The sequence below is a fragment of the Myotis yumanensis genome, unplaced genomic scaffold, assembly GCF_028538775.1.
Source record: "Myotis yumanensis isolate MYYU_CA2020_CCGP unplaced genomic scaffold, mMyoYum1.0.hap1 SCAF_10, whole genome shotgun sequence".
Taxonomy (NCBI): Eukaryota; Metazoa; Chordata; class Mammalia; order Chiroptera; family Vespertilionidae; genus Myotis; species Myotis yumanensis.
The window spans coordinates 24,660,693-24,688,082 of NW_027223761.1; the positions used below are offsets into that span (position 1 = coordinate 24,660,693).

Below are 27,390 nucleotides of genomic sequence, written 5' to 3' on the forward strand. Positions count from 1 at the left end.
AATATTAAAAATATAAGACTTTGTTTTACTATGGTTGCAAATATCAAAAAATTTCTGTATGTGACACGGCACCAGAGTGAAGTTAGGGTTTTTCAAAATGCTGACACACCAAGCTCAAAAGGTTCGCCATCACTGGACTAGGAGGTGGTTATTTCCTTGTTTTACAGAGAAGTAGGGGCTTGGAAAGGCCAAACAGCCTGTTTAAGGAAAACTGAAATCTAGTAAGAGGAAACCACTGATTCAAACCCAGGTCCCTTTCATACTAAAACGTATGTGTGCTTTTTCTTCTATGTTTCAGTTATGTCAGATTATGACTTTTGCAAGTAACTTTCCAAATTTACCTCCGGAAGCCCTAGGTTGCTCTGGGGCTTTCTGATGCTCTTGTTGATTCTAGAGATTCTCATAAAAGATTTTAGACAAATATGCTGATATTGACTAATTGGGGTAGAGAATGAAAACTCCATTAACCAAGTGTTATTCCTTGATTAGTTTCATTACTCATTTAAATTGCTATTTTCTTCCATTTATATTGTTTTTACTGAATATTGAGGCAAAATTAGCATTCATTTAAACTGTTTTCCATGTCATATTTTTATTAATTATAGCTTCTGCCTTCTGAATTGCCCTTGGTTGCTATTGTTTCTATCATATTTAATTCTCCTTTGTCAAATGTTGCAGATATAAATTTCATCAAAGATTTTGTACCACTCTTTGGTCAGTAACAAGTCTTGTGTGCTGTTTTAGCCACTGTCAGTTTCCACTTTGTGATATTTCTAGAGCAATATGCATTATGAGCTGGACAAAAGCCATATTTATTTACAAGTGTTACAGTTTTGTCAGCATGAAAAAAAATCCAGATTTATTATCACCTCTGCTTTGCTACTGTCATCCCCAATCCCTAAGAGAGTGCTCCTTCCGAGGTCCCACATTTTTCCTTTCCTCATAAAACGCATTCCACAGAAGAGTGGTATGATTTTTCACAAGAGAATGAGGACCTTGTCCCTGCAGGGTTTTTATTTCACTCATCCAAATATCCAGTGTCTAGCACAGATTCTAGCACACTAGAGTGTTCAAAGAGACCCCCACATTCACATGGATAGACCGGCAAAGGAGGTGCTAACCAAGAAATTTCTAAAAAGTTATCCTAAATTGACCTCACTTGTACAGTTGGATAAAGTTCGCCTCTGCTCCCCTCATAAAATGTGGCCGTGTATTGAAAGAAATCTTGACTGATGCTTATAATCCTGACCTTGTAACGATACGGGGGTAATTCTGACTTTTTTGCCTCTTTCCCTATAAAAGTATGTCTTATTTAGCGGCAGCCTGTTTCCTGTAGAAAGCGAACTGCAACACCACAGCCAGCAAGGGACAGGCCCGCAAAGTTGTCATGGGGACGAGATCTGGCCGCTCGCGGAAGCGCGTTTACCTGGCCGGGCGGCCGGGCGGGGGAAGGGCCGGCGACACAGGCCCCGGCGGAGGACTCCCCGCCCGAAGGCCGGAACAAAGCCGGCGCGGAGTCCACGCGTCGCCCAGGCAACGCGGGCCTGTTCCCGCCCTGATTGGCCAGGCTCGGCGCGCGCGGGGCCTGCTGGGAGAGCACGTCTCCGCCGCCGCTCCGCCGGTTTGAACGTGGCGGGCCCGATGTGGGCGGCGGGGCGGTGGGGGGCTGCTCGGCCCCCTTCCGACGCCTGGTTCCCGGCAGACTGCAGCGCCCGGTCGCGGCCTTCCTCGGGCTCCGTCTCCGCGCCCACGGCGGACGCCCGCGGGCAGGGGCTGGAGGCGGTGGCGGTGCGCTCGCCATCCCCGCGGCTGAGCTGCAGCAATTCCACCCGCTCGCTGTTGTCTCCCCTCTGCCGCCAGAGCTTCGCGTTTGACGACGACGGCGACGCGGCGGATGAAGAAGAAGTGGACGAAGATGCCCACGACTCGGAGGCCGAGGGGGCGAGCCCGGGAGGAGTGGAGTTGCAGGGGCGCGCCAGGTAAAAGCGAGGCCGCCGGAGGCCCTTCCGTGCACCTCCTTCTGTGGCGAAAGCCCCCCTGCCCGAGGCCCAGAGGCTGTGAGCTGGTGCTCCTTTCTGCACACAGGCCTGGGCCCATTCTTATACATGACCTCACGGCTTCTGTGATCCTTAATCCCTTTTCAAACTGAGGATATGATGACTGCTACAGTCTCACTCCCAGATAGAAGTACATAGTCCTCAAACACGCACAATTTTGCTACCATTTCAGGAGTTGTATAAATACTCAAAAATCTTATTGTGAGCATCAGAACTCTTATCCAAACTTTTAAAAAAATTTATTTCAGAGAGAGAGAAAGAGAAACATCAATGATGAGAATCATTGATTGGCTGCCTCCTACACGCCCCACACTGGGGATTGAGCAACCGGGGCCTGTGCCCTTGACCTAAATGGAACCCTGATTTCCCGGTTCATAGGTCGATGTTCAACCACTGAGACGTTCCAGCTGAGCATCTTGCCCAAACTCTTAACACCAAAACATGGTCCACTGCACCTTGGTAGTACCTGTAGTTATTTGGGGGGAAACACGCAAAACAAACCTGATTGCCAGTGAAGTAGCTTGTCAGAAGCAGTATACTTTTTATGTCACAAATAAGGAGATGAAGCAGAGAGAATGTAACAATGTCAACCTCATTATCCAGAGACAAGCTTGGGTCTGATCTGAGCACTGAACAGTGGAATAGGAGTCACTGAATCAAAGATTGTTAGAACCAAAGAGATTATTAAAACCATCGTAATTTGTTTATTTCTACAATTATTCTTTTGGCAAACATTTAGTTTGTGTTACATATCAGTCTACATACTGGGGACTATGCAGAAGATAAACATGGTCTCTACTCCCGTGGAATTAAAGCCTAGATCAAGTCATTCATTTTACAGATAATAAAACTGTGGCTCGAATACAAATAAAAAGTCTGATTCAAAGGCATACACCCAGTTATTAGCAGAGCTGGTTGGGCCTAGTACCAAGTTATAGCAGTTGCGTTATCACAAAGGGCCCATTCCTGCAGGAATATGTTTTTCTGAGACAGGCATTCTGGAGTAGGTTCATGATGTCATCTTCAGAAAACAGTTACAAGTTTCCGATTATCCATCATTGTAAGGCATAGTACAGGAGATCTAAGAAATATAGACCCATGTTTTATGTATAAGCATCAAGATAGTCTCCTTCATATAAGGCATTCATAACCAGAGTGAGTGAATGGAATATGGAACCATATGAAGTGACTCTCATAGTTTTACAACAGTGAGACTCTTAACAATGAGAAGCAAAAGTAATTACATTGGTGGGAATGGAGATCAGTAAGAATAGCCATTCAGTCACTTGTTCAGACTGGTTGTAGCAACAAGAAACAGGCCTTTGATCAACATGGTAGTAGAACTAGTGGTAGAAGTAGACTTTAAGGAGTCCATTTCCATGCGGATCTTTGTAGGGATTCTTCTGGACTGAGTTGGCTCCAAAAATTTTTAAAATAAAGTTTAAGGCTTTGGAAAATACTTTCTCAGCCTAATCAACAAGACAGTTTAGACACAGTTGAGCAGCCTAAGGAACGCTGGCCATCAAAACCACAGCTCAGCTGCTGAGACCTTGCATTAGCTTCCAAGATCCAAAGCCTTGACCAGAGGAGCTGTACGGATTTATGTCTCCCCTTAGCCAAAGCCCAAGTGAGCTGGTGGCATCCTAGGGCCAAGGCTGCCTTCCTTATCACAGTCCATTCACTATGATTCAGAGGAATCATAGATGCAGGGACTCTTTTCAGATACTTCAGACAAGTTATCACTTCTTTTCAGGAAGGATAAGTGTTGAAAATTTTTTTTCATTCTGCCTACGTCTAACCTTAAGTTGGTGCCCTGGACAGTTTGGGGCCGAATGGGATGAGGTGAGCAGGCGGTCTGAGTCGTCGTCCAGCCACAGTTCTGGGTAATCTCTGTGGACTAGGGCGTAAACATAGAGCTGCCTTTTTTTCCATCCTTCACCTGCCACGGTGATCTGATGGTGGCAGAACTTACAGGGTAAGGCTTTTTTGAGCTAGACTCAGGCATCAGCTGCACATGATGGATATGAACTCAAGATATGTTAGGTGTAAATAGGGCCATGCTCAGAGGATGCATTGACCTTCCAGTGGACTGAGGTGAAGCTCACAGTTGACTTCGGACAAGATAATGAGTATTTTCCTGGAGTCTTATAATATGTGTTGGGCCTGCTGTTTAGTGAGCTTTATCCTGGTTTTTATATTGCTCTCCATTAGGAAACCCGTCTTAATAAAGGTTTTGGTCATAAACAGCTGCTTATCAAACCTTTCTTGATTATGGGTAGAGTTATATAGGTCAAACATTTTGAACACGTTTGTTAAAAATATTAAGGCAAGAAATTTAATATTTAAAGCATCATTTTCTTAAAAAAAACACTGTTCTCACTAACTTCTTCTCTCAACAAACATTTCTTAGGAGCCTACTCTATTCTAGGCCCTAAGGTAGATTCTTGAAATAAAGAATGAGTTAAGACATGTTAGGAATTCATGGCCTATGGCAGAGATGGGCCAGCGACAGAAAACCCAAGGTGCTTAGTCCAGATTTTTTGCAGAGTTTCACTGTAAAGCAGTAAAGATAATGAGCCTGGGTTGAATCTTGACGAGACAGTAGGAATTATCCATACTCCTCCTCCTCCTACTTCTAAATGACATGTACCAAATGTTTACTGCATGCTCGAACTGTACTCGGTGCTTTAGCATGGGCTGTCTCATCTAGTAGTAATGCCGGGAGCCACTGTTATCTCCATTTTACAGAAGAAAATGGAGGCTTAAAGAGGTTACAAAATTACACTAGGAAGAAACAGACGCACCCCAAATGTTACTCCCATATCTTAGCCCTTATTTTGGCCATCTGTGGAGGTGAAAGAAAGGAATTTCAGAGTTTTAGGCAAAGCTGCAGAGCACAAGAGCATGGCACATTCATCAATCTCCCTAAGTTCAAACAAGACTGAAATGTAGAGTCTGGATCCGCCATTGGTGAAAGAAGAGGCTGGAAGATAGGGGCCAATTCATGGGTGTCGGGAGTTTGAATTTCATCTTGTGGACAGAGGAGCCACTGAAGGACTTTGTGATGATAGAAGGATGTGTTTGAAGGACGAATCTGGCAACAGGGTGGAGAATGATTATAAATGAAGGGAGAAAGACCAGTTATGTCCAGACAGTGGCTTGAGAAAATGGAAAGAATAGGAATAGACATAACTAGTGGTTATGTGGGTGTGGGAGATGCAGGGGGAGCAGGAGATCTGGGTTCCTGCCTTGTTCACCTGGGGAGGTAATGGTACCCTTCACTGAGGTAGGATTGTAAGAAGAGGAGTGCAATTTTTCTTGGTGAGGAAGGGTATTGGGTACATGTTAAAAGATGATTAGACTTGTTTTGGATTGATTGAGTTTGATATTGAAGTGGAGCTGTCTATCAGATGGTTGGAAATAAAGGCCTGGAGCTCAGGAGAAAGACCTGGTCTGGAATAACTGTTTCGCACATCATCAGCACTTAGAGATAGTTGAAACTATGGGAGCCAATGAGGTTGTTCCATAAGACTGAGAAGGAAAGGTACATAGAAGAAGTAAACAACACATCTAGTATCTCTTTTCCCCTAGAATAAAAATTCCTTCCTATTGAGAAATAGCATCAGAACAAAACAAGTAAGCTGAAGCTGTGAAGTAGAAAAGCTGTTCACTGCAGTGGGTTAGGCCAGTGGTCGGCAAACTCATTAGTCAACAGAGCCAATTATCAACAGTACAATGATTGAAATTTCTTTTGAGAGCCAAATTTTTTAAACTTAAACTATATAGGTAGGTACATTGTTATTAACTTAATTAGGGTACTCCTAAGGCTTAGTAAGAGCCACACTCGAGGGGAGCCGCATGTGGCTCGCGAGCTGCAGTTTGCCGACCACGGGGTTAGGCAATTGGCTGCCTGAAGTAGGAATGAAGAGCTGAGTCTATAATCTAGTATCTAGAGCTGCCTTGGGTTCTGAGTGAACTTTCTTCCTCTGGGTGCTGACCAGCTTTTCCTGTTTTAGGAAGCTTGTGTATTTGGCCAGAACCCTGTGTTTTGTATTTAGTTGCATACTTAGAGTTTTTCCCCTCTCCTTTTCAGCTTGAGTAAGTAGTTACTTTTCCCCAGACCCAGAAAAGACAGTCTGAGAGAGGTACATGGTGAGCTTGGTAAGAGGTAACCACACTGTGGACAGTCATACACACACCCTGTCTGAGAACTGGCAGAAGGGAGTCAACCAAAATGCTAAAGAATACAACAGCCATATACTGTTATGTAACTTTTTATTTAAAAACAATTTTATATTTAGAGAAAAATTGAGCATTTACAGAATTTCTGTTCACCCTTCACCCATAATCCCTAATTGTTAACACATTTGCTTTATATATACACTAGAGGCCCAGTGCATGAAATTCATGCATGAGTAGGGTCCCTAAGCCTGGCCGGAAATCAGGGCCAAACAGGTTCCCCGCCTCCCCGCCTCCTCGCCTCCTCGCCTCCTCCTTCCCTAGCTCCCTCAGCGCCCCGCCGCTGCTGCTGCTGGTCACCCACCACGTTCTGCGCGGCCCCCTGGTAGTCAGCACCCGTCACAGCAAGCCATTAAACTTCTGGTCTCCCGGTCAAACTCCTGAGGGGACACTTTGCATATTAGATATATATATATATATATACACACACACATATATATATATATATATATATATACACACACACATACATATATATATATATAGTATATATAGTATATATAGTATATATATGTATTTTTTTTTCTTATGTATTTTTTTTTTTTTTTTTACTGATTTTAGGTATTTAAGGGAGAAGACGGGAAATGTCTGCTCCAGGATCTGATTAGGATCATGTGTTGTAATTAGTTGTCCAGATATAAGAGTTTTAAGAAAAAGATACTGTCATTGAGGCAGATGGGCTGGGTGTGTTTTATCGCAATAGATTTTTAAAATACTGTGATTTTAGAAGATGAAGGCATTCAAAAGCAGTTTATGGATAAACTAATTTAAATATTGGAGTTCCTTTTTGTGATTTTTCAAATGTATATATGTAATTCATATATATTTACTTATAAAAATGACAGTATTGTCAATAGATTATTGAATTCTACTTTTACTGTACAGCTAAGTGATTTTGACTGTTAAGCCAAAGAGTACAAGTGCTGTAGTGTCCTCTCTTTTGCAATAGGGTGGTTGAATCCAAAGATAACCAAGAAGAACAGAAACAGGTGTGCTTACCAGAGAGCAGCCTGACACCATGGGAAGTGTGGTTTGTTGGCAAAGAAAAAGAAGAGCGTGGCCGCCTGCAACAGAAAGCTCTGGAGGTAAAATTAGACAGTATTCTCTTCATTTAATCCATGAGCTCAAAAAGTAGAGCTTCTGTTGCAATGAAAATGTTAATATTATCCCTCAAAACAAAGTGTCTGCATTTGTTGGTGTCAATAACTCGTATTGTAGAATTAATACATGGTCATTATAAGAACATTTGGAAAATAGAGCTAAGCATAATTTAAAAAATTAAAATTTTCTCTAATCTCACTACCTGAAGATAACCACTGTTAACATTAAGGTGTATAGCTTTCCAGATTTTCTTCCATATAATTTAAAAAATAAATATGTGCAAGTGTATATATACAGATACATACAATGGAGCTTCACCATATCTACATTTAACTAAAGTAAATTCAACTGCATATACTTGGTAAAATTTTTAGGAAAGGAGATAAACAAAAATTGAAATAGAGATAAGGATCTACCCACATGTTACTCAGAGCTTGTGCCCTAGAGTGAGTTTGTGCTGAGATTGGAATCTGCTGGGCTTGCGGAGGTTTTCAGCTTCTCTGTGCTTCCCTGCCTTGCTTGTGGATATTTCTGTATTTGTGATTTTCTATCTGAACTCTCACCTCCAAGCTGAAATAATAGTTTGAGCTACATTTTCACATGAATCCCTCATTCTTTGAACTCTTACTATTTGCTCTTTAGAACCTAGCAGCCAAATATATTTGGATAATTTGGTATTTTCCATATCTGGACTCATTATCTAAATTCTCCCTTTCCCATCACAGAAAACAAGTAGATTTGAGTGGTGAGGGATACTTCTCCTTTTTAATGAACTAGGAGCAAACTCTTTTGTAACGTTCTTTTTTCTAGTGATTACATTTATTAGTATATTTCAATATCATTAAATATTTCTACAATCTCATTTTTATTTATTTATTTTTTACAATGTCATTTTTATTTTTATTTTTTTATTTTTATTTTTTATTTTTCGCTTAAAGTATTACAAAGGGTATTACATAAGTGTCCTTTTTCCCCCCCGCCCTTGACAAACCCCTACCCTCCCTTACCCCCCAGTGTCTTATGTCCATTAGTTATGCTTATATGCATGCATACCAGTCCTTCGGTTGATCTCTTACTCCCCTCCCTCCTGCCCCCCAACTCTCTCTGGCCTTCCCACTGCAGTTTGACAATCAGTTTGAGGCAGCTCTGCCTCTGTATCTATTATTGTTCAAAAGTTTGTAATGGTCTTTAATATCCATGAATGAGTGAGATCATGTGGTATTTTTCCTTCATTGACTGGCTTGTTTCACTTAGCATAATGCTCTCCAGTTCCATCCATGATGTTGCAAATGGTAGGAGTTCCTTCTTTTTAACAGCAGCATAGTATTCCATCGTGTAGATGTACCACAGTTTTCTAATCCATTCATCTACTGATGGGCACTTAGGCTGTTTCCAGATCTTAGCTATGGTGAATTGTGCTGCTATGAACATCTGGGTGCATATATCCTTTCTGATTGGTGTTTCTGGTTTCTTGGGATATATTCCTAGAAGTGGGATCACAGGGTCAAATGGGAGTTCCATTTCCAATTTTTTGAGGAACCTCCATACTGCCTTCCATAGTGGCTGCACCAGTCTGCATTCCCACCAGCAGTGCACAAGTGTTCCTTTTTCTCCACATCCTCTCCAGCACTTGTCGTTTGTTGATTTGTTGATGATGGCCATTCTGACAGGTGTGAGATGGTACCTCATTGTTGTTTTGATTTGCATCTCTCGGATGATTAGTGACTTTGAGCATGTTTTCATATGTCTCTTGGCTTTCTGAATGTCCTCTTTTGAAAGGTGTCTATTTAGATCCTTTGCCCATTTTTTGATTGGATTGTTTATCTTCTTTTTGTTAAGTTGTATGAGTTCCCTATAAATTTTGGAGATTAAGCCCTTATCAGATATGACGTTGGCAAATATGTTTTCCCACGAGGTGGGTTTTCTTGTTGTTTTGTTGATGGTTTCTTTTGCTGTGCAGAAGCTTTTTATTTTGATGTAGTCCCATTTGTTCAGTTTCTCTTTAGTTTCAACTGCCCTAGGAGCTGTATCAGTGAAGAAATTGTTTTGGCATATGTCTGAGATTTTGTTGCCTTTGTATTCTTCTAGAATTTTTATGGTTTCCTGTCGTACATTTAAGTCCTTTATCCATTTTGAGTTTATTCTTGTGTATGGTGTAAGTTGGTGGTCTAGTTTCATTTTCTTGCATATGTCTGTCCAGTTTTCCCAACACCATTTATTGAAGAGACTATCTTGGCTCCATTGTATGTTCATGCCTCCTTTGTCAAAAATTAATTGAGCATATTGGTTCGGGCTAATTTCTGGACTCTCTATTCTATTCCACTGATCTATACGTCTGTTCTTGTGCCAGTACCAGGCAGTTTTGAGAACAGTAGCTTTGTAATACAGCTTGATATCTGGCATTGAGATCCCACCTACTTTGTTCTTTCTCAGGATCGTTGCAGCTATTCGGGGTCTTTTTTTATTCCAGATGAATTTTTGGAGAGTTCGTTCTAGATCTTTGAAGAAGGCCATTGGTATTTTAATGGGAAGTGCGTTGAATGTATAGATTGCTTTGGGTAATATGGACATTTTAATGATGTTGATTCTACCAATCCAAGAACATGGTATGTTCTTCCATCTGTTTATGTCTTCCTCTATCTCTTTTTTCAACGTCCTGTAGTTTTCTGAGTAGAGGTCTTTAACCTCTTTAGTTAAGTTTATTCCTAGGTATCTTAATTTTTTTGGTGCGATGGTAAATGGGATTGTTTTTCTGATCTCCCTTTCTGAAAGTTCACTATTGGTGTATAGAAATGCCTCAGATTTCTTGGGGTTAATTTTGTATCCTGCTACATTGCCAAATTCATGTATTAAGTCTAGTAGCTTTTGGATGGAGTCTCTAGGGTTTTGTATGTATAATACCATGTCATCTGCAAATAAGGACAGTTTTACTTCCTCTTTTCCAATTTGGATGCCTTTTATTTCTTCTTCTTGCCTAATTGCAATGGCTAATACTTCCAGTACTATGTTGAACAGGAGTGGTGAGAGTGGGCATCCCTGTCTTGTTCCTGTTCTTAGGGGAAATGGTGTTAGTTTTTGTCCATTGAGTATGATGTTGGCTGTGGGCCTGTCATATATGGCTTTTATTATGTTGAGGTATGATCCTTCTATTCCCACCTTTCTGAGAGTTTTTATCAAAAATGGGTGTTGGATTTTGTCGAATGCTTTTTCTGCATCAATTGATATGACTATGTGGTTTTTTTCTTTCAATTTGTTTATGTGATGTATCACATTTATTGATTTATGGATGTTGTACCATCCTTGCATCTCTGGGATAAATCCTACTTGGTCATGGTGTATGATCCTTCTGATGTACTGCTGGATCCGATTTGCTAAGATTTTGTTGAGGATTTTGGCATCTATGTTCATGAGGGATATTGGCCTGTAATTCTCTTTCATTGTGATGTCTTTACCTGGTTTTGGTATTAGGGTGATGCTGGCTTCATAGAATGAGCTTGGAAGCGTTCCTTCCTCTTGAATTTTTTGTAGTAGTCTGAGGAGGGTAGGTTTTAGTTCTTCCTTGAATGTTTGGTAGAACTCCCCTGTGAAGCCGTCTGGCCCTGGGCTTTTGTTTGCTGGAAGCTTTCTGATGACTGCTTCAATTTCTTCCATAGTTATTGGCCTATTGAGGTTTTTAGATTCTTCCTGATTGAGTTTTGGAATGTTGTATTTTTCTAGGAATTTGTCCATTTCCTCCAGGTTGTCTATTTTTTTGGAGTAGAGTTGCCCGTAGTATTGTTTAACAATCATTTGTATTTCTGTGGGGTCTGTTGTTATTTCGCCTCTATCATTTCTGATTTGGTTTATTTGGGACCTCTCTCTTTGCTTCTTGGTGAGCCTGGCTAGGGGTTTGTCAATCTTGTTTATCCTTTCAAAGAACCAGCTCTTGGTTTCATTGATTTTCTGTATTGTTTTTTTGGTCTCTATGTCATTGATTTCTGCTCTAATCTTTATTATCTCCTTCCTTCTGCTCACTCTGGGGTTTTCTTGTTGCTCTCTTTCTAATTCTTTGAGTTGTAGAGTTAGATGATTGACTACCATTTTTTCTTGTTTTTTGAGATAGGCCTGTAGAGCTATAAACTTTCCTCTCAGGACTGCTTTCATTGTGTCCCAGAGGTTTTGGATGGTTGTGTTTTCATTGTCATTAGTGTCCAGGATGTTTTTAATTTCTTCTTTGATGTCATCGGTAACCCAATCAATATTTAATAACATGCTATTCAGCTTCCAAGTGTTTGAGTATTTTGGGTTGTTTTTATTGTAGTTTATTTCTAACATTATGCCATCGTGGTCTGCGAAGAAGCTTTTTATGATTTCAATCTTCTTGAATTTGTGGAGACTTTGCTTGTGACCCAATATGTGGTCTATTTTTGAATATGTCCCATGAGCACCTGAGAGGAATGTATATTCCGCAGCTGTGGGGTGAAGTGTTCTGAAGATGTCAATTAAGTCCATCTGATCTAGTGAGTCATTTAGGTACAATGTCATTTTTAAATGGCTAGCTAAGATTATTACAATATATTTAAAATGTATTGAATATATATTAGGATATAGTTAATGGATTCACTGTTGTTGGATATTTAAGTTTATTAGTAATCATGTTATCATAAAAATTCTTAGAACTAAAACTTCGCCCTCCATGATCTTCCTTGTAATAAATTTTCCACATCAGTTTTGAAACTCAGGAGGGTTGGCATGATTTAAATGATTGTAGAAACCAATACCTTCTGCTCTTTCCCTATTCATGATACTTTGTATTCTAAACTACAGATTTATGCCTGGAAAAGTGCACAGTAATATTTGTTTCCTCTTAGAAGGCCACAAAGTCTGAGAAAGACCCTGTGGTTTGATGTAAGGCAGGCTTATTCAAATTTATGCTTCATTCAATTTTCTTATCTGTACAATAAGGATAAAGTAACATGTGTCACAGAATTTTTGTGAGGATTAAATGAGACAAAGTATAAAAATGGCTGGTGTTATTTTATTGTTATTGATATTATTCACAGCCTCACTAAAGCTTTTTCACTTATTTTCAGCATTAATTTGTATTATTGAGACCACAGACCCTCCATTACTTAGTTCAGTAGTTTTCAAAATATTTGTTCATGGTGAGAAATCTACTTTGCTTCATGTCACACACACATACATATTTGAAACAATATCTTAATTTTTGCAAAACCTGGTAGCCTATTATATTCTTGAAATTTTTTTTTTTTTTTTTTACTGATTTTTAGAGAGAGAGGAAAGTAGAGAGAGGGAGAGAAACATTGATGTGAGAGCAAAACATCCATCAAGCCTGCAATCCAGGCATGTGCACTGACCGGGAATCAACCAGGAACCTTTCAGTATATAGAACAACACTCAATCAACTGAGCCACATCTGCCAAGGCCTTATTTTGGGGTTGTTTTAAAGGCCTGTTATAACCCATTCAATTGGTTTTAGAGTCAGTTTGGAAAACACTGCTCTAGTGAGTCAGTGGTAAAGTGGAGTTTAGTTTATGATATTTATGTTTATCTCTAGCCTCATTAGAAGTCACTTGTTACATTAGGAAAAGGAGTCTCCCTGGCCGGTGTGGCTCAGTGGTTGAGCGTCAATCCATGAACCAAAAGTTCACTGGTTCAATTCCCAGTCAGGGGGCGTGGAAGAGGCAGCCAATGGATGTTTCTCTCTCATGGATGTTTCTCTCTCCCTATTACTTTCCCTTCCTCTCTCTCATTAAAATCAATAAAAACATATTTAACAAAAAAGAACCTGAAGGTAATTTTTACAGTAAAAGAAATGAAATTCATAAGGGAGCCTGGGCTTTGGATCACACAGAACAAGGCTGAAATTTTAGCCTTGCCATTCTAACTCTGTGGCCTTCAGAAAATTACTTAACTTCTTTGAGCCTCATTCTCTTCATCTGTAAGCCAACTGTTAGAGAGTCGATAGTACAGTGTTTAAAAGTGTAAATTCTTGAGCCGTCCTTGGATTCAAAACTTGGACCTTGGGCAAATTCTTACCATCTCTTTCCACCTAGATTTCTTTACCAGTGAAAGGGGAAAAACAGTTTTTACTTGACTGTGTTATGAGGACTCCGTGAACATCAAGGAGTGACCTACTACACAGGAAGCATTCAGTAAAAGTTAATTGTTATTTTGTGTTAAAGGAGATAATAAACTACTGAAGATTTGTTTTGAGAGCAGACTAAAATAATGAATATAAAATCCCTACCACAGTGTTTAAGCATGTATGAGTGTAATTGGTTGAAAGATGAGAAAACCTTTTCATGTATTTAGTAATGGCATTTCTTATATCTTATAACATCTACATCATTACTTAGCTCTAAAGCAATTAAAATATTTTAGCATGAATCTTATTGTATCAGTCATGCCAGTAATATAACTTATGGGCCAACTCCTCACTTTCTTACAAGCTTATTTTGAGCTATTGTGGTATTCATGTTCTTTTCATGCCTTTCTCTTTGTTTTATTTTGTAAGTTATGCTTTCCTTATTTTTTGTTCTTATTTAATAGTGCTTTCTCTAATTTGTTTATAAATTATATCATTAAAAGTACAATTTGTATAAGGAACAATTCATCTCAGATCCCTGTTAAACATGAGGGCCAGAAAGTAACTTTGCCAAGGTTTTTAGTTAGTGGCTAAGATGGGATTGGATCCTAGTTTTTGACTTCCAATTTAGTGTTTTTTCCACAATACTAAGATGTATTTTAGAAATAAATGGGTCAGACTTAGTATTTAATTTTGAATTTACCCTGGCTTTCTTATTGTTTTTCTTAATAACTTAAAGGAAAATTTAAAGGATAGTTGGTTATTAAAAAGAACATACCTTCTCGTATATTTGATTTCAGTAACACATTTAGATTTGTTTCAGACATCTCTATAAGATTGAGTTAAGAAATTATTTTAACCCATCGAAATTACCCACTTACAAAGTTTAAAAAATCTTAAACTTTGTTAAGATGATAAATATGACAAATGTTGAATATCAGTATTATGAAAAACTAACATTGGTTTTGTAGATCATATAAATTTTATTTAAATTTTTATTACATAAAAAAATTCTTTTAACAGACTGCCCTGAATTCTCTATGGCCTTTGTTAATTCTAATTTTTAACATTTGCTTTAGCATTTTAGTACAATCTGTTCTAAATTATAGAAATTGTCTAGTTTGTGAATAATCCGAGGGCTTTTCCCCAGTTTGCCTTTGGCCATTTCATTCATCAGCCCTTAGTGAATAGGGCGGGACACAGTTTTTTTGAAACTCAAAACTGTTAGTTTTTGTGATTGTTACCTTCAGTGGTAAACTCCGGTCTTTGAAAGTTGACAAAAGCTATTGAAATAAAAATGCTGTTTAGGATTCTCTTTGCATTTTGGTTTTCTATAATCAAGCGTTTACTCTGTGGGAAAATAGCTGTAATCCTGTTGCAATTCAGTGGTGTACCAGAAGACAACCTAGGGCCTTGACAGAGAAGGCTCCAGCCATGTCCAGAGGAGGCTTGCTTGGTGGGGACAGATGGAGGCATTCAGGGTGGGGATGCTGGGAGCGAGCCGCGGAAGGGAGCGGGAGCGTTCTGTCTCTGAATGTGATGTGTATTCTGGGGGGGGGGGGGGGAGGGGGGGCGGGGAGGCAAAGTACTTTAGCAGACATCCTGAGATCAGAGCACTGTCTGGGTCTGGGGTAGTATTTTCTACATACTTTTTGACCCTTCCTTTATCTTTAACTCTTATGTCAACATTAACTAAAATTTGTGAGCCATAAAATAGGAACACAAAGTCTGATTTTTCTTTCTGATTTTTGAGTTTACTTTTATGAAGACTCTTAAAAGGGTACATAAATATAATCAATCACTCTTTACTTGTATATTTAAATGATTACTTTTCTTGAAAATAAAATAAAATTGAGGACTATATAGGGAAATTTGGATATATGATTGTTAGGTCTGTTTATAGCCTGTCATACACACACACACACACACACACACACACACACGTACGTACGTACAGACATACATACGTGTTTCCCCCTTTTTATTTCCTGGCTCAAGTTCAGTCATTTCCCTTACAACTCATATACTGTGACAATCTCCTAGTCAGTCTCCCTCAGAATAGTTCTGACCCTTGTAATGCAGTTTTTAACCTTTATCATTGAGTTCTAAGTCATCCATTTGCCATGTATTCTGGCTTCATAGTGTTCAATTTACTCTCTTGTCTCAAAACACCTTTTCCCACCTAGTTACGACACACCAACCCATCACCCCCAATCTCTCTTTTCTAGTTAAGTCAATTCCTCTGTTCCTCTTATGGTGCTCCTATTTGACCACTCTGGCCTACAACGTTTCTCTTCTCCTCTTCCCTTCCCTTCTTTTCCCTTTTCTAAACTTAATACATAATACCTCACAATGTAGCACTCAATTCTTGTGTGTATATAGGAGATTAGTTCAAAGACTTCTGGAATTTCATCCCTGTGTCTCAGTGCATGCTATCTTTTTTTTTTTTTAATATATTTTATTGATTTTTTACAGAGAGGAAGGGAGAGAGATAGAGAGTTAGAAACATCGATGAGAGAGAAACATCGATCAGCTGCCTCCTGCACATCTCCTACTGGGGATGTGCCCGCAACCCAGGTACATGCCCTTGACCAGAATCGAACCTGGGACCCTTCAGTCCACAGGCCGACGCTCTATCCACTGAGCCAAACCGGTTTCGGCTGCATGCTATCTTTATAGTAGGCACGCAATTAAAAAAAAAAAGTATTAAGTGAATAATCAGGGTATAGCAGCTGCAGAGGTAATGAAGAATGTTTTTAAAACCAAGATGGCTGTTTTACTCTGGATGCTGTCGGGAGTATGATGTTTAAAAGTTGGAAATGAGTGAGGGCAATTCTTTTCTATGCAGTGGAATTATAGGATGCTGGGACATGGAAGACAGGTTTCATGTGCATCAGATGTTCTAAAGTGCAAATCATATTTTCTTGGTGTCAAGTTTTATCTTCATGTCATGTAACACACTGGAACTGTCTGAGAGTTGCAAACTTGTCCTTTCCACTCCCACTCATGCTCAGGTAGATAGGTCTTTGGGAAAGGGAGGGAGGAGGGAGGAGTGAGGTCCAGTGGAAGATACATAAAAGTATCTGATTATTAGTATCTAAGGAGAGAGAAGAAAAATAACTAATAATTATGGTAGTAGAGTCCTAGGAGTCTAGTTTGAACAACATTCTCAACTAATGCAGTAATTTAACTGATGAGTGACAGACTGGTGGCACTGAGCTTGTAGTTTTATTTGGCCATACCTTCCACATTCTTTCTTCTGAGGAAATGCCCAAACGTGTAGATTCCAGTGACAGCAAGGCCTATGGGATATGAATGTGGTTTTGTGTTACACTTCAACAGCTATAAAATGAGTGAGGAAAAACCTTGATTTTTTTTTCCTAAAGAAAATGGAATGCCTTCTGTATGACTGAATTAAAATTTTAAATTTAGGGATTATTTAATTCCTATTCTTTATCTTCCTCAAGAATCTGGAAGCTTTTTATAACTGTAAAAAAAGTTGCAATTCCCTTGAGCTTCTGCCAAGAGTGTACAGTGATGCCAAAATTTATGTGTGGGAAAGTTGATTTCAATGAGGGTAATTTAGCTGAAGTTTAGTCTAAGAAACTAGTGTTTTGCTGCCAAGCAATTATTTGCATTTCTAAAAAATGACTTATACTTTTTACCAATGTTTTCTTTTCATCATAGACTAGTTACTTAAGTAAGTTATTGTTACTAATGGTGTATTTTCTATAAAGGAAACTATGTCCTTGTTTAATTTGGTTAACCTCAGCCTTTTAAAAAATATGTGATTTGAGTACTTTTATTATAAGTTGCCTTTTGTTTGAATAAAATTCACAGGAATTAACTCAACAGCTAGAAAAAAGAAAAGAAAAGGAAGAACGTGAAAAAAGAAAGATAATTGCTGAAGAAAAACACAAGGAATGGGTTCAGAAAAAGAATGAACAGGTGAGGAGAAAAATTGCACACATACATCCTGACATCTCTTTTGCTAAGTGTTCTTTCTGTGACTCCTCATTGCCGAGGTTTTTCTTATTTTCTCTTAGATTCTTTCTTCTCTCACCTGATTTTTTTCTTACCCTCATGGACATTTATGAAGTTTCTGTCTTCTGCCCTTTGCTCTCTGCTTCTCTCCCTTTTCCCGCATGTGGCCTCCAGGTAATCATGAAGTCTGTACCTCTAACACCTGACCTCCTGGGGTCTTGGATTTCCGACTATATGGTTGGTTCCACCTCTGAGCCTGAAAATCTAAAACAATCCATTTTTGCCCATTTTCCTTGGATAGAACCATTCTCCCAGCTGCTCGATTACTGCTATTAGTACTGCTGTCATCTCAGTCACCTGGGCATAATCAGAATTCTGTCATTTGTCATCATCCCTTTCCTTTACAGTCACTCCTGTTGTGATCTCTTCCAGTCTGGTCTCATTACATCATTCAACTTGTGTTGTTTGTTTGTTTATTTTCCCATATTGGAATGTAAGCTCCATAAGGGCATCGATTTTTCTATCCTGGCCAGTTAACGACCTTCTCCTCTCTGCCCTTGGTGCCATGTCTTCTTCTGCCTGTAGGTGTTTTTTTTTATTTGTTTGTTTGTTTGTTTTATAGCAAAGGTGGAAATTTATTGAAGAACAAGTACAGACCCACGTGGGGAGGGGGAAAGAGTTCCCCTGCCTGTGGTTTCCTTATTCTATGCTGTCAATTCTTCCTGGTGTTCTTTTGGGAGTATACCCAGGATTCGCATAGCCAGTCTTCTTGGAGTATTAGTTTTACTGGAAAATTTTGAGAGGAAAAATATTTTTTTTTTGGTAAAGCAAGCACAGATACTTAATGGAAAAGAACATAAGTTTTATATGATTTTTAAGATACACAATAGATTTCAGAGAACTTTTGAGCTTTGGACTGTACTGTCCAGGCCCCGGGGATGTGTTCATGAGAAATGCTAAGCACATTTTCTTCTCTTTCTCACTTCATTTTTTTATGATATTTTATCAGCTTGGAATCTCATTATATCCTCCACCTTACCTTTCCCTTCATTATCCAACTCAAAGCATTTCCTCTTCTAGGAAGCATTCGCTGATCACATGCTAGAAACTCTTTCCTTCCTGAATCCTGTTCACATTTATCACTTTGTCAGGTATACCTTGTATTATTATATATTTTTTTGCTATTTTGTGTATTGTGTACATATCTTCATTTTCTTTGTAATTTTAAGAATTAAGGGTAGAATTAATGTTTATATTTTTAATTCATCACAATATCTAATATAATGCTTTATAATACAGTAGACTTGTTGGAATGAATAAATGAACAAATGAATGAATGGTATTATCTTCCTTTTAATTTTAATACATTCTTGTATTGGATCACAAGTTAAAAATTTTGTAAATACTTGTCAGTTTGTTATCTTGTGAATATGTAGAATGATACTGCTTTTTAAATTATAATACAATTTTAAGAATATAGTTAAATATTTAAATTGTAGGGCAAAGTTTTAAATTTTTAATCCTAAATTTTTGTCCTTAAATATTGTTATAAAGCCCAGTGATATTAGTAGAGTACCTACTAAATCATTTAAGCAATTTGAAGATGACATAGCTTTCTTCCTCCAGGTATAGTAAGAAGGAAATTGGCTAGACATATGTGTGTTTTAGCCATAAATGTATTTGTTCTTTACTTCAGAAGTATATCTTGATTATAATTAATTTAGCATCATTCCATAATACAACAAGAAAGAGTTCCTTGTGAATCAATGCCAAAATCAAAACAAGTCTATATGACCATCACCAGGCTTTGGGTGATACTTTTTTGAAATAACTGAAAAATAAAAGAGTTTTACGTGTATACAATAATAGCATGCTCTCTCCTCTAAAAGCTTCTCTTATCTTCTGACTCCATTAAGCTCATTTTACCATGCCAATCAAACATAGTTGTTGTTTGTCTAAGAATGTAAGATACTGCTGAGAGATGATATATTCTCTGTGTTAATTAGTGGCAGTAGATCTAATCCAATTATTTGAGAAAAATTTTTTCTTCTGGAGGGAAATGGCATGCCCTGACATCAATCACTAATTATTGAAAGCAGGATTCCACAAGGTTGGGAATAGTTCACAAAAGAACCCTGAGAAATTGAGTTTACTTATTCTGCAGAAGTCTTGTGCATGTTAAGAAATAACTGATTACTCAAATTTCTTTTTCCTTTAAAACCTATCAGATTTCTTATTTCAGTCTTAGTTACATTTACCTCTGTTTGTAAAGACTGCTCTCCTGGTTCTTCTCTTTCTGTCTGGCATCTAGCTTTTTCCTCCTCTGTTTACATTTCATGGTGTGTGGTCCTCTGCTGCCTCCAGCCTCATTCACATTTTAGCTGGATCTGTGGCCTTATTTTCTCTAAGTCATTTCACTGTGTTCTATCAAAAAACCAGACAAAAGGGATTTATGTATCCATTAGCAAAGCTAGTTTCTTATACTATGACTGTAAATTGTTAAATCTGTTTCAAATAAATGGCTTATCTCATCTGCTACTCTCGCATTTATGTTGCCATACTAATTCGTTCTTTCAGATTTGTTTTTTGCAGTATGTTATCGCATATTTTGTATAAGGGTCTTTACCTTCCTTGTTTCAAAAGTTATGTAAAAGTGAAATTATTTTTAATTTTCTAAAACATGAAACTGATTTTTTTAATGTAAAAAATTAAATTGACTTGGGTCAACAAAGCGTATGATTGGTAACACTGTTATCTGTGTACCTTCATGCATTCTACACTTTCACTATGTGCCAGGTACTATTGAAGGAACCAGAGTAGGAATTCAGAAACCTTAGCCAGTTGTTTTGTTAGTTTCCTTCAGTTTCAAGAGCAAAGGTTCTCTCAGGGCACCATCTTTACAGAGGGAAGATTTATTGTTGTGCTCTGTGGAATAAACTGGAATGCCAGAAAAGCTGAAGCCTCTTAGTGGCTGCCTCTCTCTCAGCACCTCCCTGCGTGCAGGCTCTGCTCTCCTTGAGCTAACTGATGGTATTCCATTCTCTCTCCTCTAGTTTAATCCTATGGAGAGCCTGTCTGGTGTGTTAAAATCAACTTCTTTGAGCTATAATTTATGTACAATAAAATATACCGATTTGAAGTTTGACAAACATGTTCCTGTATAACCAGCAGCACAGTCAAGACACAGGACATTTCCATCACTCAGTGGTTCTCAACCTTCCTAATGCCGCGACCCTTTAATACAGTTCCTCATGTTGTGGTGACCCCCAACCATAAAATTATTTTCGTTGCTACTTCATAACTGTAATTTTGCTACTGTTATGAATCGTAATGTAAATATCTGATATGCTATATGTGTTTTCCGATGGTCGTGACCCACAGGTTGAGAACCGCTGACTTAGATAGTTCCCTTGCGCCTCTTTGTGTTGGGCTCCTGCTCCCCACCCCCAACCAGCCCCAGCTTCAAGGAAGCCATTAGTCTGCTTTCTGTCCCTGCAGGTTAGATTTGCCTTTTCTAGAATTTTATATAAATGGGATCATAGAAGGTATACTCTTTTGTTTTTAAAATTCCCTATTCTATGTATTAAGATCATTCCTTTTTATTGCTGAGTAGTATTCTACTCTATGGAATACCACAAATAGTTTATCCATTCACTAGTTGATGTACAGTTGGTTTGTTTCTGGTTTGAGGTATTATGAATAAAATTCTATGACAACTTATAAGTACCGCGCGCTAACCGATTGCGCCACTGGAGCCCCCTCTATGACAACTTATGTGCAAGTCTTTTTGTAGACATTTGTTTTCATTTATCTTGGGTAAATGCCTAGGAACTGAATTGCTGGGTTGTGTGGTAAGTATGTGTTTAACTTTATAAGAAATTGCCAAACTGTTTTTTAAAGTGCTTGTATCATTTTACATTCCCACCGCTATTGTATGAAAATCCCAATTGCATCACATCCTTGCCAAACATTACATTGTCAGTCTGTTTCATTTTAAATCATTTCAGTCAATATGCAGTGGTATGTCATTGTCATTTAATTTTCACTTCCCTGAGATCCAGTGATACTTAGCATCTTTTTATAAGCTTATTTATTGTGTTAGCCTACTAGGGCTGCCATAACAAAACACCACAGGCTGAGTATGAAACAACAGAAATTTATTTCCTTAGAGTTTGTGGTACAAAAGCAGCCATAGACAATAAATATGTAAATAAATAGGTGTAGCCACATTTCAATAAAACTTTATTTAAAAATATAGGTAATAGGTCACAGATAGACCATATTTGGCCTTCAGGCCATAGTTTGCTAACTTCTGGTCTTACATAGAATTACATAGCCAAAGATTTGTCTGTATGTGCCCCTATAGCAATATCTAATGGGCCAAATGTTATCTGTTCTCTGTAACTCACTAATGGTGAAGATTAATCCAAGTATTCATATTGTCAAACTGTCCAAGAATGTGTACATTTGTGGCTCCGATTTTAGAGGGTAAACATCCATTAAAAAACAAACATTCAGGGCAATCTAACAGGTTGTAATTTCTGTTCACTAATTTATTCAAATCTTTATTGAGCATGTACTGTTTACTCAGCACTATCTCAAGCTCTGAGTATACTTTGGTGAACAAGATCTTTATTACTGCCATAATGAATCTTACACCTGAGTTGGTAAACTAAAATTGACCAGGTAATTGCAGGCATGTTATGTATTTTCACAAGTCATGTGTCAACTACTATGTTACCGCCTATTTTAAGAAATAACACAAATTTAGATTACTGTAGATAACACTCCATCCTCATATGAGAATAATTACAAACATTCCAATTAAAATTCCTTTACTTTTACTTAAGAAAAGGAAAGAAAGGGAACAAAAAGTTAATAAAGAAATGGAAGCAAAAGCAGCAAAGAAACTGGAGAAAGAGCATTTGCAAGAAAAAGCAAAAGAAAAATATCAAGAATGGTTAAAGAAAAAAAATGCTGAAGAATGTGAGAAGAAGAAGAAAGAAAAGGTATTTAAAGTAACCAGTTAGAATACATTACTTTGGTGTTTATATGTATTGTATAAAAAGTTTCTCATAGAAAATTGGCACTATCTTAGCATAAAATAAATACATGAAGCTATCCCTACTTATTATACTATGCTTATGCTTCAGAAATGATTATGCATTTGTGGTTTTCTTAGGTTGAGAAATGTTAATAAGTCTGTTGATATTTTTTCAGTTAGGTTCAAACTTTTTATCATTGTTAATGCTAAATTTTGGTGATGCTTTTATTACATTATTGTAAATTACTATTCTATTTTAAAACAGCAAATTGCTTTTTTCTTCTTGGGTTTGATGTCTTCATACCATATCCCTGATCATGTTTAATTTTGTTCTCAAATTAGAGAAATATGATTTATTATTTATCATCAGTAGGCCATTGGGGTGGGAAGCTGCTGGGGAAAAGTCAGTACAATATTTAGTTACAGAATATCCCTGGAGATTCTTTGGTCTTGTCATTTTAAGGAAAAAGAAAAACAACGTCAAGCTGAATTACAGGAAAAGAAAGAAATAGCAGAAAGAAAGTTTAAGGAATGGTTGGAAAATTCAAAAAATAAACCTCGTCCAGCTGCAAAAAGCTATGGTTATGCCAATGGAAAACTTACAGGTTGGTTTTCATGTTATGTGGCTTACATAAATATGACTTGCAGAAGTAAATATTATACATTATGTTTTCTCTTGACAGAAATAGAAATGTGTAAAAATCATTTTTCTTTCAAATCACTATTTTCTGGAAGATTATATTATAATACACCATGTTCCTGTGGAATACTACAAATTTATTGTCATTCTCTATAAATTAGATATATTTAACAGGCAATAGTTGCAAAACTGCAGAGTGAAAAAGAAGGATCTCTTACCCTTTGAGACAGCATGGAGGGACCTGGAGAGTATTGTGCTAAGTGAAATAAGCCAGTCAGAGAAAGACAAGTATCACATGATCTCACTCATATGTAGAATCTAGTGAACAAAGTAAATTGATGAACGAAATAGATCCAGAAACATAGGAGCATGGAACAGACTATTGAATCTCAGAGGGGAAGGGTGGGGGTGGGTGGGAAGAGATTAATTAAAGAATTTATATGCATATATGCATTACCCATGGACACAGACAATCGTGTGGTGAAGACCTGGGGTGGGGGGCAGGTGCGGACTAGAAGGGGTCAATGAGGGGAAAAGGGAGACATATGTAATATTTTCAACAATAAATTTTTATTTTTTATTTTATTTTATTTTTTTAAAAATATATTTTATTGATTTTTTGCAGAGAGGAAGGGAGAGAGGTAGAGAGTTAGAAACATCGATGAGAGAGAAACATCGATCAGCTGCCTCCTGCACATCTCCCACGGGATGTGCCCGCAACCAAGGTACATGCCCCTGACCGGAATTGAACCTGGGACCCTTCAGTCCGCAGGCCGACGCTCTATCCACTGAGCCAAACCGGTTTCGGCTAACAATAAATTTTTAAAAAACAAGTTACATTTTCATATGTTTTTTGGATTATAAAGCCTTAAACGGGACATTTTTAAGGGGTGATTTTTCCTCCCCTTCTTCTAACCCTTTTTGAGGAGAGCTCCCAATGCTTTGACACATTCCTTCTGCAGGTGGAGTACTAGGCAGCACATGAAGCAGACTCAGAACCGGTTGGCCTTCAGGCTGGTCTGATTACAAATGGTGGTGCATGTTTTTCTTTGTGCTTCATGTTGGAAGCTCATACCTTGCTGACAGCTGCCTTCACTTGTTTAAGTGATTTATTATTAAAAATACCCCCATTCTGTTTTGTTCACACAATAGAACATATTCCAGACTTTGTTTTGACCATCTTGGTGAAGTGTGTGTTGACATATCTATGCAGGCAGAGTGGGTTGCCAGTGTCTGAATGACACATTCCTGCTGTCAGGATTGGGCCTCTCCTACATGTCACAGAGGTCATCCGCTACAGCTACTGAGCATGATCTGCTCCACGTTTTTTCTTTCTCCTTTGAAAAAAATGCAGTAAGCAGTGGTTTTAACCAAACAATTGGGCAGTTAAGATAAAACTTTAGGAGGGAATATACATATTGACTAGAAGTGAATTGTTAAAATAATGGATTATTTTGTTTTTTGCTTTTAATGAGTTTTATTCTAATAAGCATCATATTTGTCTGTAAATGCCCTTAAGTCTCTATTCTTAATGCCCATATCATTTTTATAAATTATGAAATAAAGGAATTTATGTGCATATAGTGACTGCAGGATTTGAATCTGATTAGCAAAATGTTCCTCCTCCAGAATTACTAGATAGGGGACATCACTTCCTATACATCCTACCAATAGCACATTCCGTAATTAATAATAAAAATTACAGTGATACTATGAAATCTTAATAATTTGAGTGACAGAGATTTATGTATTTATTATTGTTAATCCTTACCTGAGGATATTTTCTTTTTTTAAAAATATATTTTATTAATTTTTTTTTTACAGAGAGGAAGGGAGAGGAATAGAGAGTTTGAAACATCGATCAGAGAGAAACATCGATCAGCTGCCTCCTGCACACCTCCCACTGGGGATGTGCCCGCAACCAAAGTACATGCCGTTGACCGGAATCGAACCTGGGACCCGTCAGTCCGCAGGCCAACGCTCTATCCACTGAGCCAAACCAGTCAGGGCAGATCTTTTCTTTATTGATCTTTAGAGAGAGTGGAAGGGAGGGGGAGAGACAGAGAGAGAAACATTGATGTGAAAAAAGGGCCGGAATTGAACCTGGAGTCCCTTCAGTCCTCAGGTCAATGCTCACCACTGAGAAACTGGCTAGGGCCACAGTGATTTAGAGTTTCAGTGATTCTAAATAAGAATCTGACTCAGTTTAGCTACATATGCAGTGTAAATTAGTTTTCTGTAAACTTTAGTGTCTAGTTAGGAGAAACTAGTATAGTCAGTGATTTTCCAGATTCAGTAGAAAAATGAAGATTTTGTTCAATTTAAGGGTTCTAAACTTAAAATCTTAGTAAAATTTTTATATAGATTTTAACATTAACATTTCTTTGGACTCTTAGAATTATCATTTACATATTCATTTATACTGCAGTATTTACTGTATTTGGAAAGTCACTTGCTTGAAAGTATTCAAAAGTTCATTTTAATTGAGTCAAATTGATTTATCAATGATATTTTTGCCCTTTTGATATTTTAACATTTTTCTAGGAATTTAAAAATAACTAGTTTCTTTGATCTCAAGTTTTTCTTCTTGTTTTGTTTTGTTCTGATTTTTTAATAATTTTAGGTTTTTACAATGGAAATTCTTATCCAGAACCAGCCTTCTATAATCCAATTCCATGGAAACCAATTCATGTGCCTCCTCCCAAAGAAGCCAAGGATCTATCTGGAAAAAAGACTAAAAGGCCTGTGATAAGTCAGCCACAGAGATCTTCATCTCTGGTAATTCATAAAGCCAGAAACAACCTGTGCCTTGGAACTCTGTGCAGAATACAAAGATAGTAGATGTGGGAAATGGCATGCTTTTACTGTAGATATTTAATTTTAAAATCAGAAGATTTTTTACTGCTCAGTTGGTAGTTCAACATTTGATGTGATTATTGACAAGTTCAAATTTTTGCATTTATATATGGAGACCTTAGAATTTATTAAGGAAGATATTTTATACATTTTCATGTTTTTAAATGCTTCAAGATTGATCTTGGCATATTGTTTTGAAGGGTAAGTGACTGACTGACAATTGTGTTTGTATTTAGCTTGGATTAAAACCACTGTGATACCTAAATAAAAAATAAATAAATAAAAGCACTGTGATACCAATAAAGCCAACAATTTTTCTTGTGTTCTTTCCTACTGTGTGTTGTTTGTTTGTGTTTGTGCTTATAAACATAGTACGATTAAGATTAAATCATTTGAACAAGCACTTCTAAAGGCGGTGCTCAAGATAACTCAGAAGAATGTAAGTGTTAGAATCTTACAGTAATCAAAAATAGTCTTGTTTGATGGCTTTTCTCTATGTAAATATTTTTAAATAACTGAAGGCAGTTTTATAATAAACAAATGAGGGTTAGGATTTTGAAAGGAAATTTAAAAATATAATTTTTTCCTCTGGGTCTTAATTAGTAATCTTGAGACACTAATAATATGCTATACTTTGTGTAAATATATACTATGATTAGTTAGGTTTTTAATTTTAAAATTAGGATTATCAATACATTGTATTTTTTTTTGCATGGGGGTGGGAGTGAGAGGGCGGGGCCTCAATACATTGTATTTTAATATTCAATGTTAAGTGATATTTTACCGAAGTTGAGATCACAGATCTTATTAATAAATGTTAAGCATAATAGTTCAAAGGATTACTAAAATATCACTGAGCACTTTTATTAAATTTTAAAGATCTGTATCTTTTTTAGGGGATCATCAGGAAATGAACATTTGTTGTGGCAATATAAATCAGTAAGTTCATTTAAAAGTGACTATAGTATATTTTATGTTTCTGCTATTTTAGTCATTTGCCAAGTTTGTTATGATTAACCTGCAGTGGTGTTGATCATTGCAAGAAAACAGCAATAGGATCTTTGATGGGTATTCATGTCATCAGAAATCTAGGAAAATTCTAAGCAGAGAACAAGCAATTTGTTGAACCAAAATAGCAGAGAGATTTAGAGAGGTGACCATTTTTCTAAGAACCTCTTAGCTACAGTGAAACTTACAGATGGTCATTCTACTTGACTAAATTCACCTATATAGAAAGAATGAAGAATTTGCCAGGGCAGCAAAAAACTTGTGTGTTAAAAACATAGTGTGCGTGGGCCTGAATTCCTGGGATTTTAGATACAGTTGTTATATCTAAGAAATCTTCCATTTCACACAGTAGATTAAATCATTTAGGCACTAT

At 37.5% G+C, this 27,390-nt stretch overlaps 1 protein-coding gene across 2 annotated transcripts; it reads left to right on the top strand.

Annotated features, from left to right (window-relative positions):
* Positions 1–1,603: 1,603 nt before the first annotated feature.
* On the top strand, positions 1,604–26,338 carry CCDC34 (coiled-coil domain containing 34). Of its 2 annotated transcripts, XM_070426627.1 has the most exons (6): positions 1,604–1,979; positions 7,246–7,381; positions 17,326–17,433; positions 22,320–22,478; positions 22,977–23,118; positions 25,777–26,338. In XM_070426627.1, the coding sequence occupies exons 1-6, from the start codon at positions 1,642–1,644 to the stop codon at positions 25,989–25,991; spliced, it is 1,098 nt and encodes a 365-aa protein (XP_070282728.1). In that variant the 5' UTR covers positions 1,604–1,641; the 3' UTR covers positions 25,992–26,338. The 2 variants fall into 2 exon arrangements, with proteins under 2 accessions (XP_070282728.1, XP_070282729.1); XM_070426628.1 differs by lacking the exon at positions 22,320–22,478.
* Positions 26,339–27,390: the final 1,052 nt, after the last annotated feature.

Coding starts and splice junctions, on each gene's coding strand:
- CCDC34 (XM_070426627.1), top strand. CDS start 1,642: ATGTGGGCGGCGGGGCGGTGGGGGGCTGCTCGGCCCCCTTCCGACGCC. Junction 7,382..17,325: donor TGCAACAGAAAGCTCTGGAG/GTAAAATTAGAC, acceptor TAAAATTCACAG/GAATTAACTCAACAGCTAGA. Junction 22,479..22,976: donor AGAAGAAGAAGAAAGAAAAG/GTATTTAAAGTA, acceptor TGTCATTTTAAG/GAAAAAGAAAAACAACGTCA.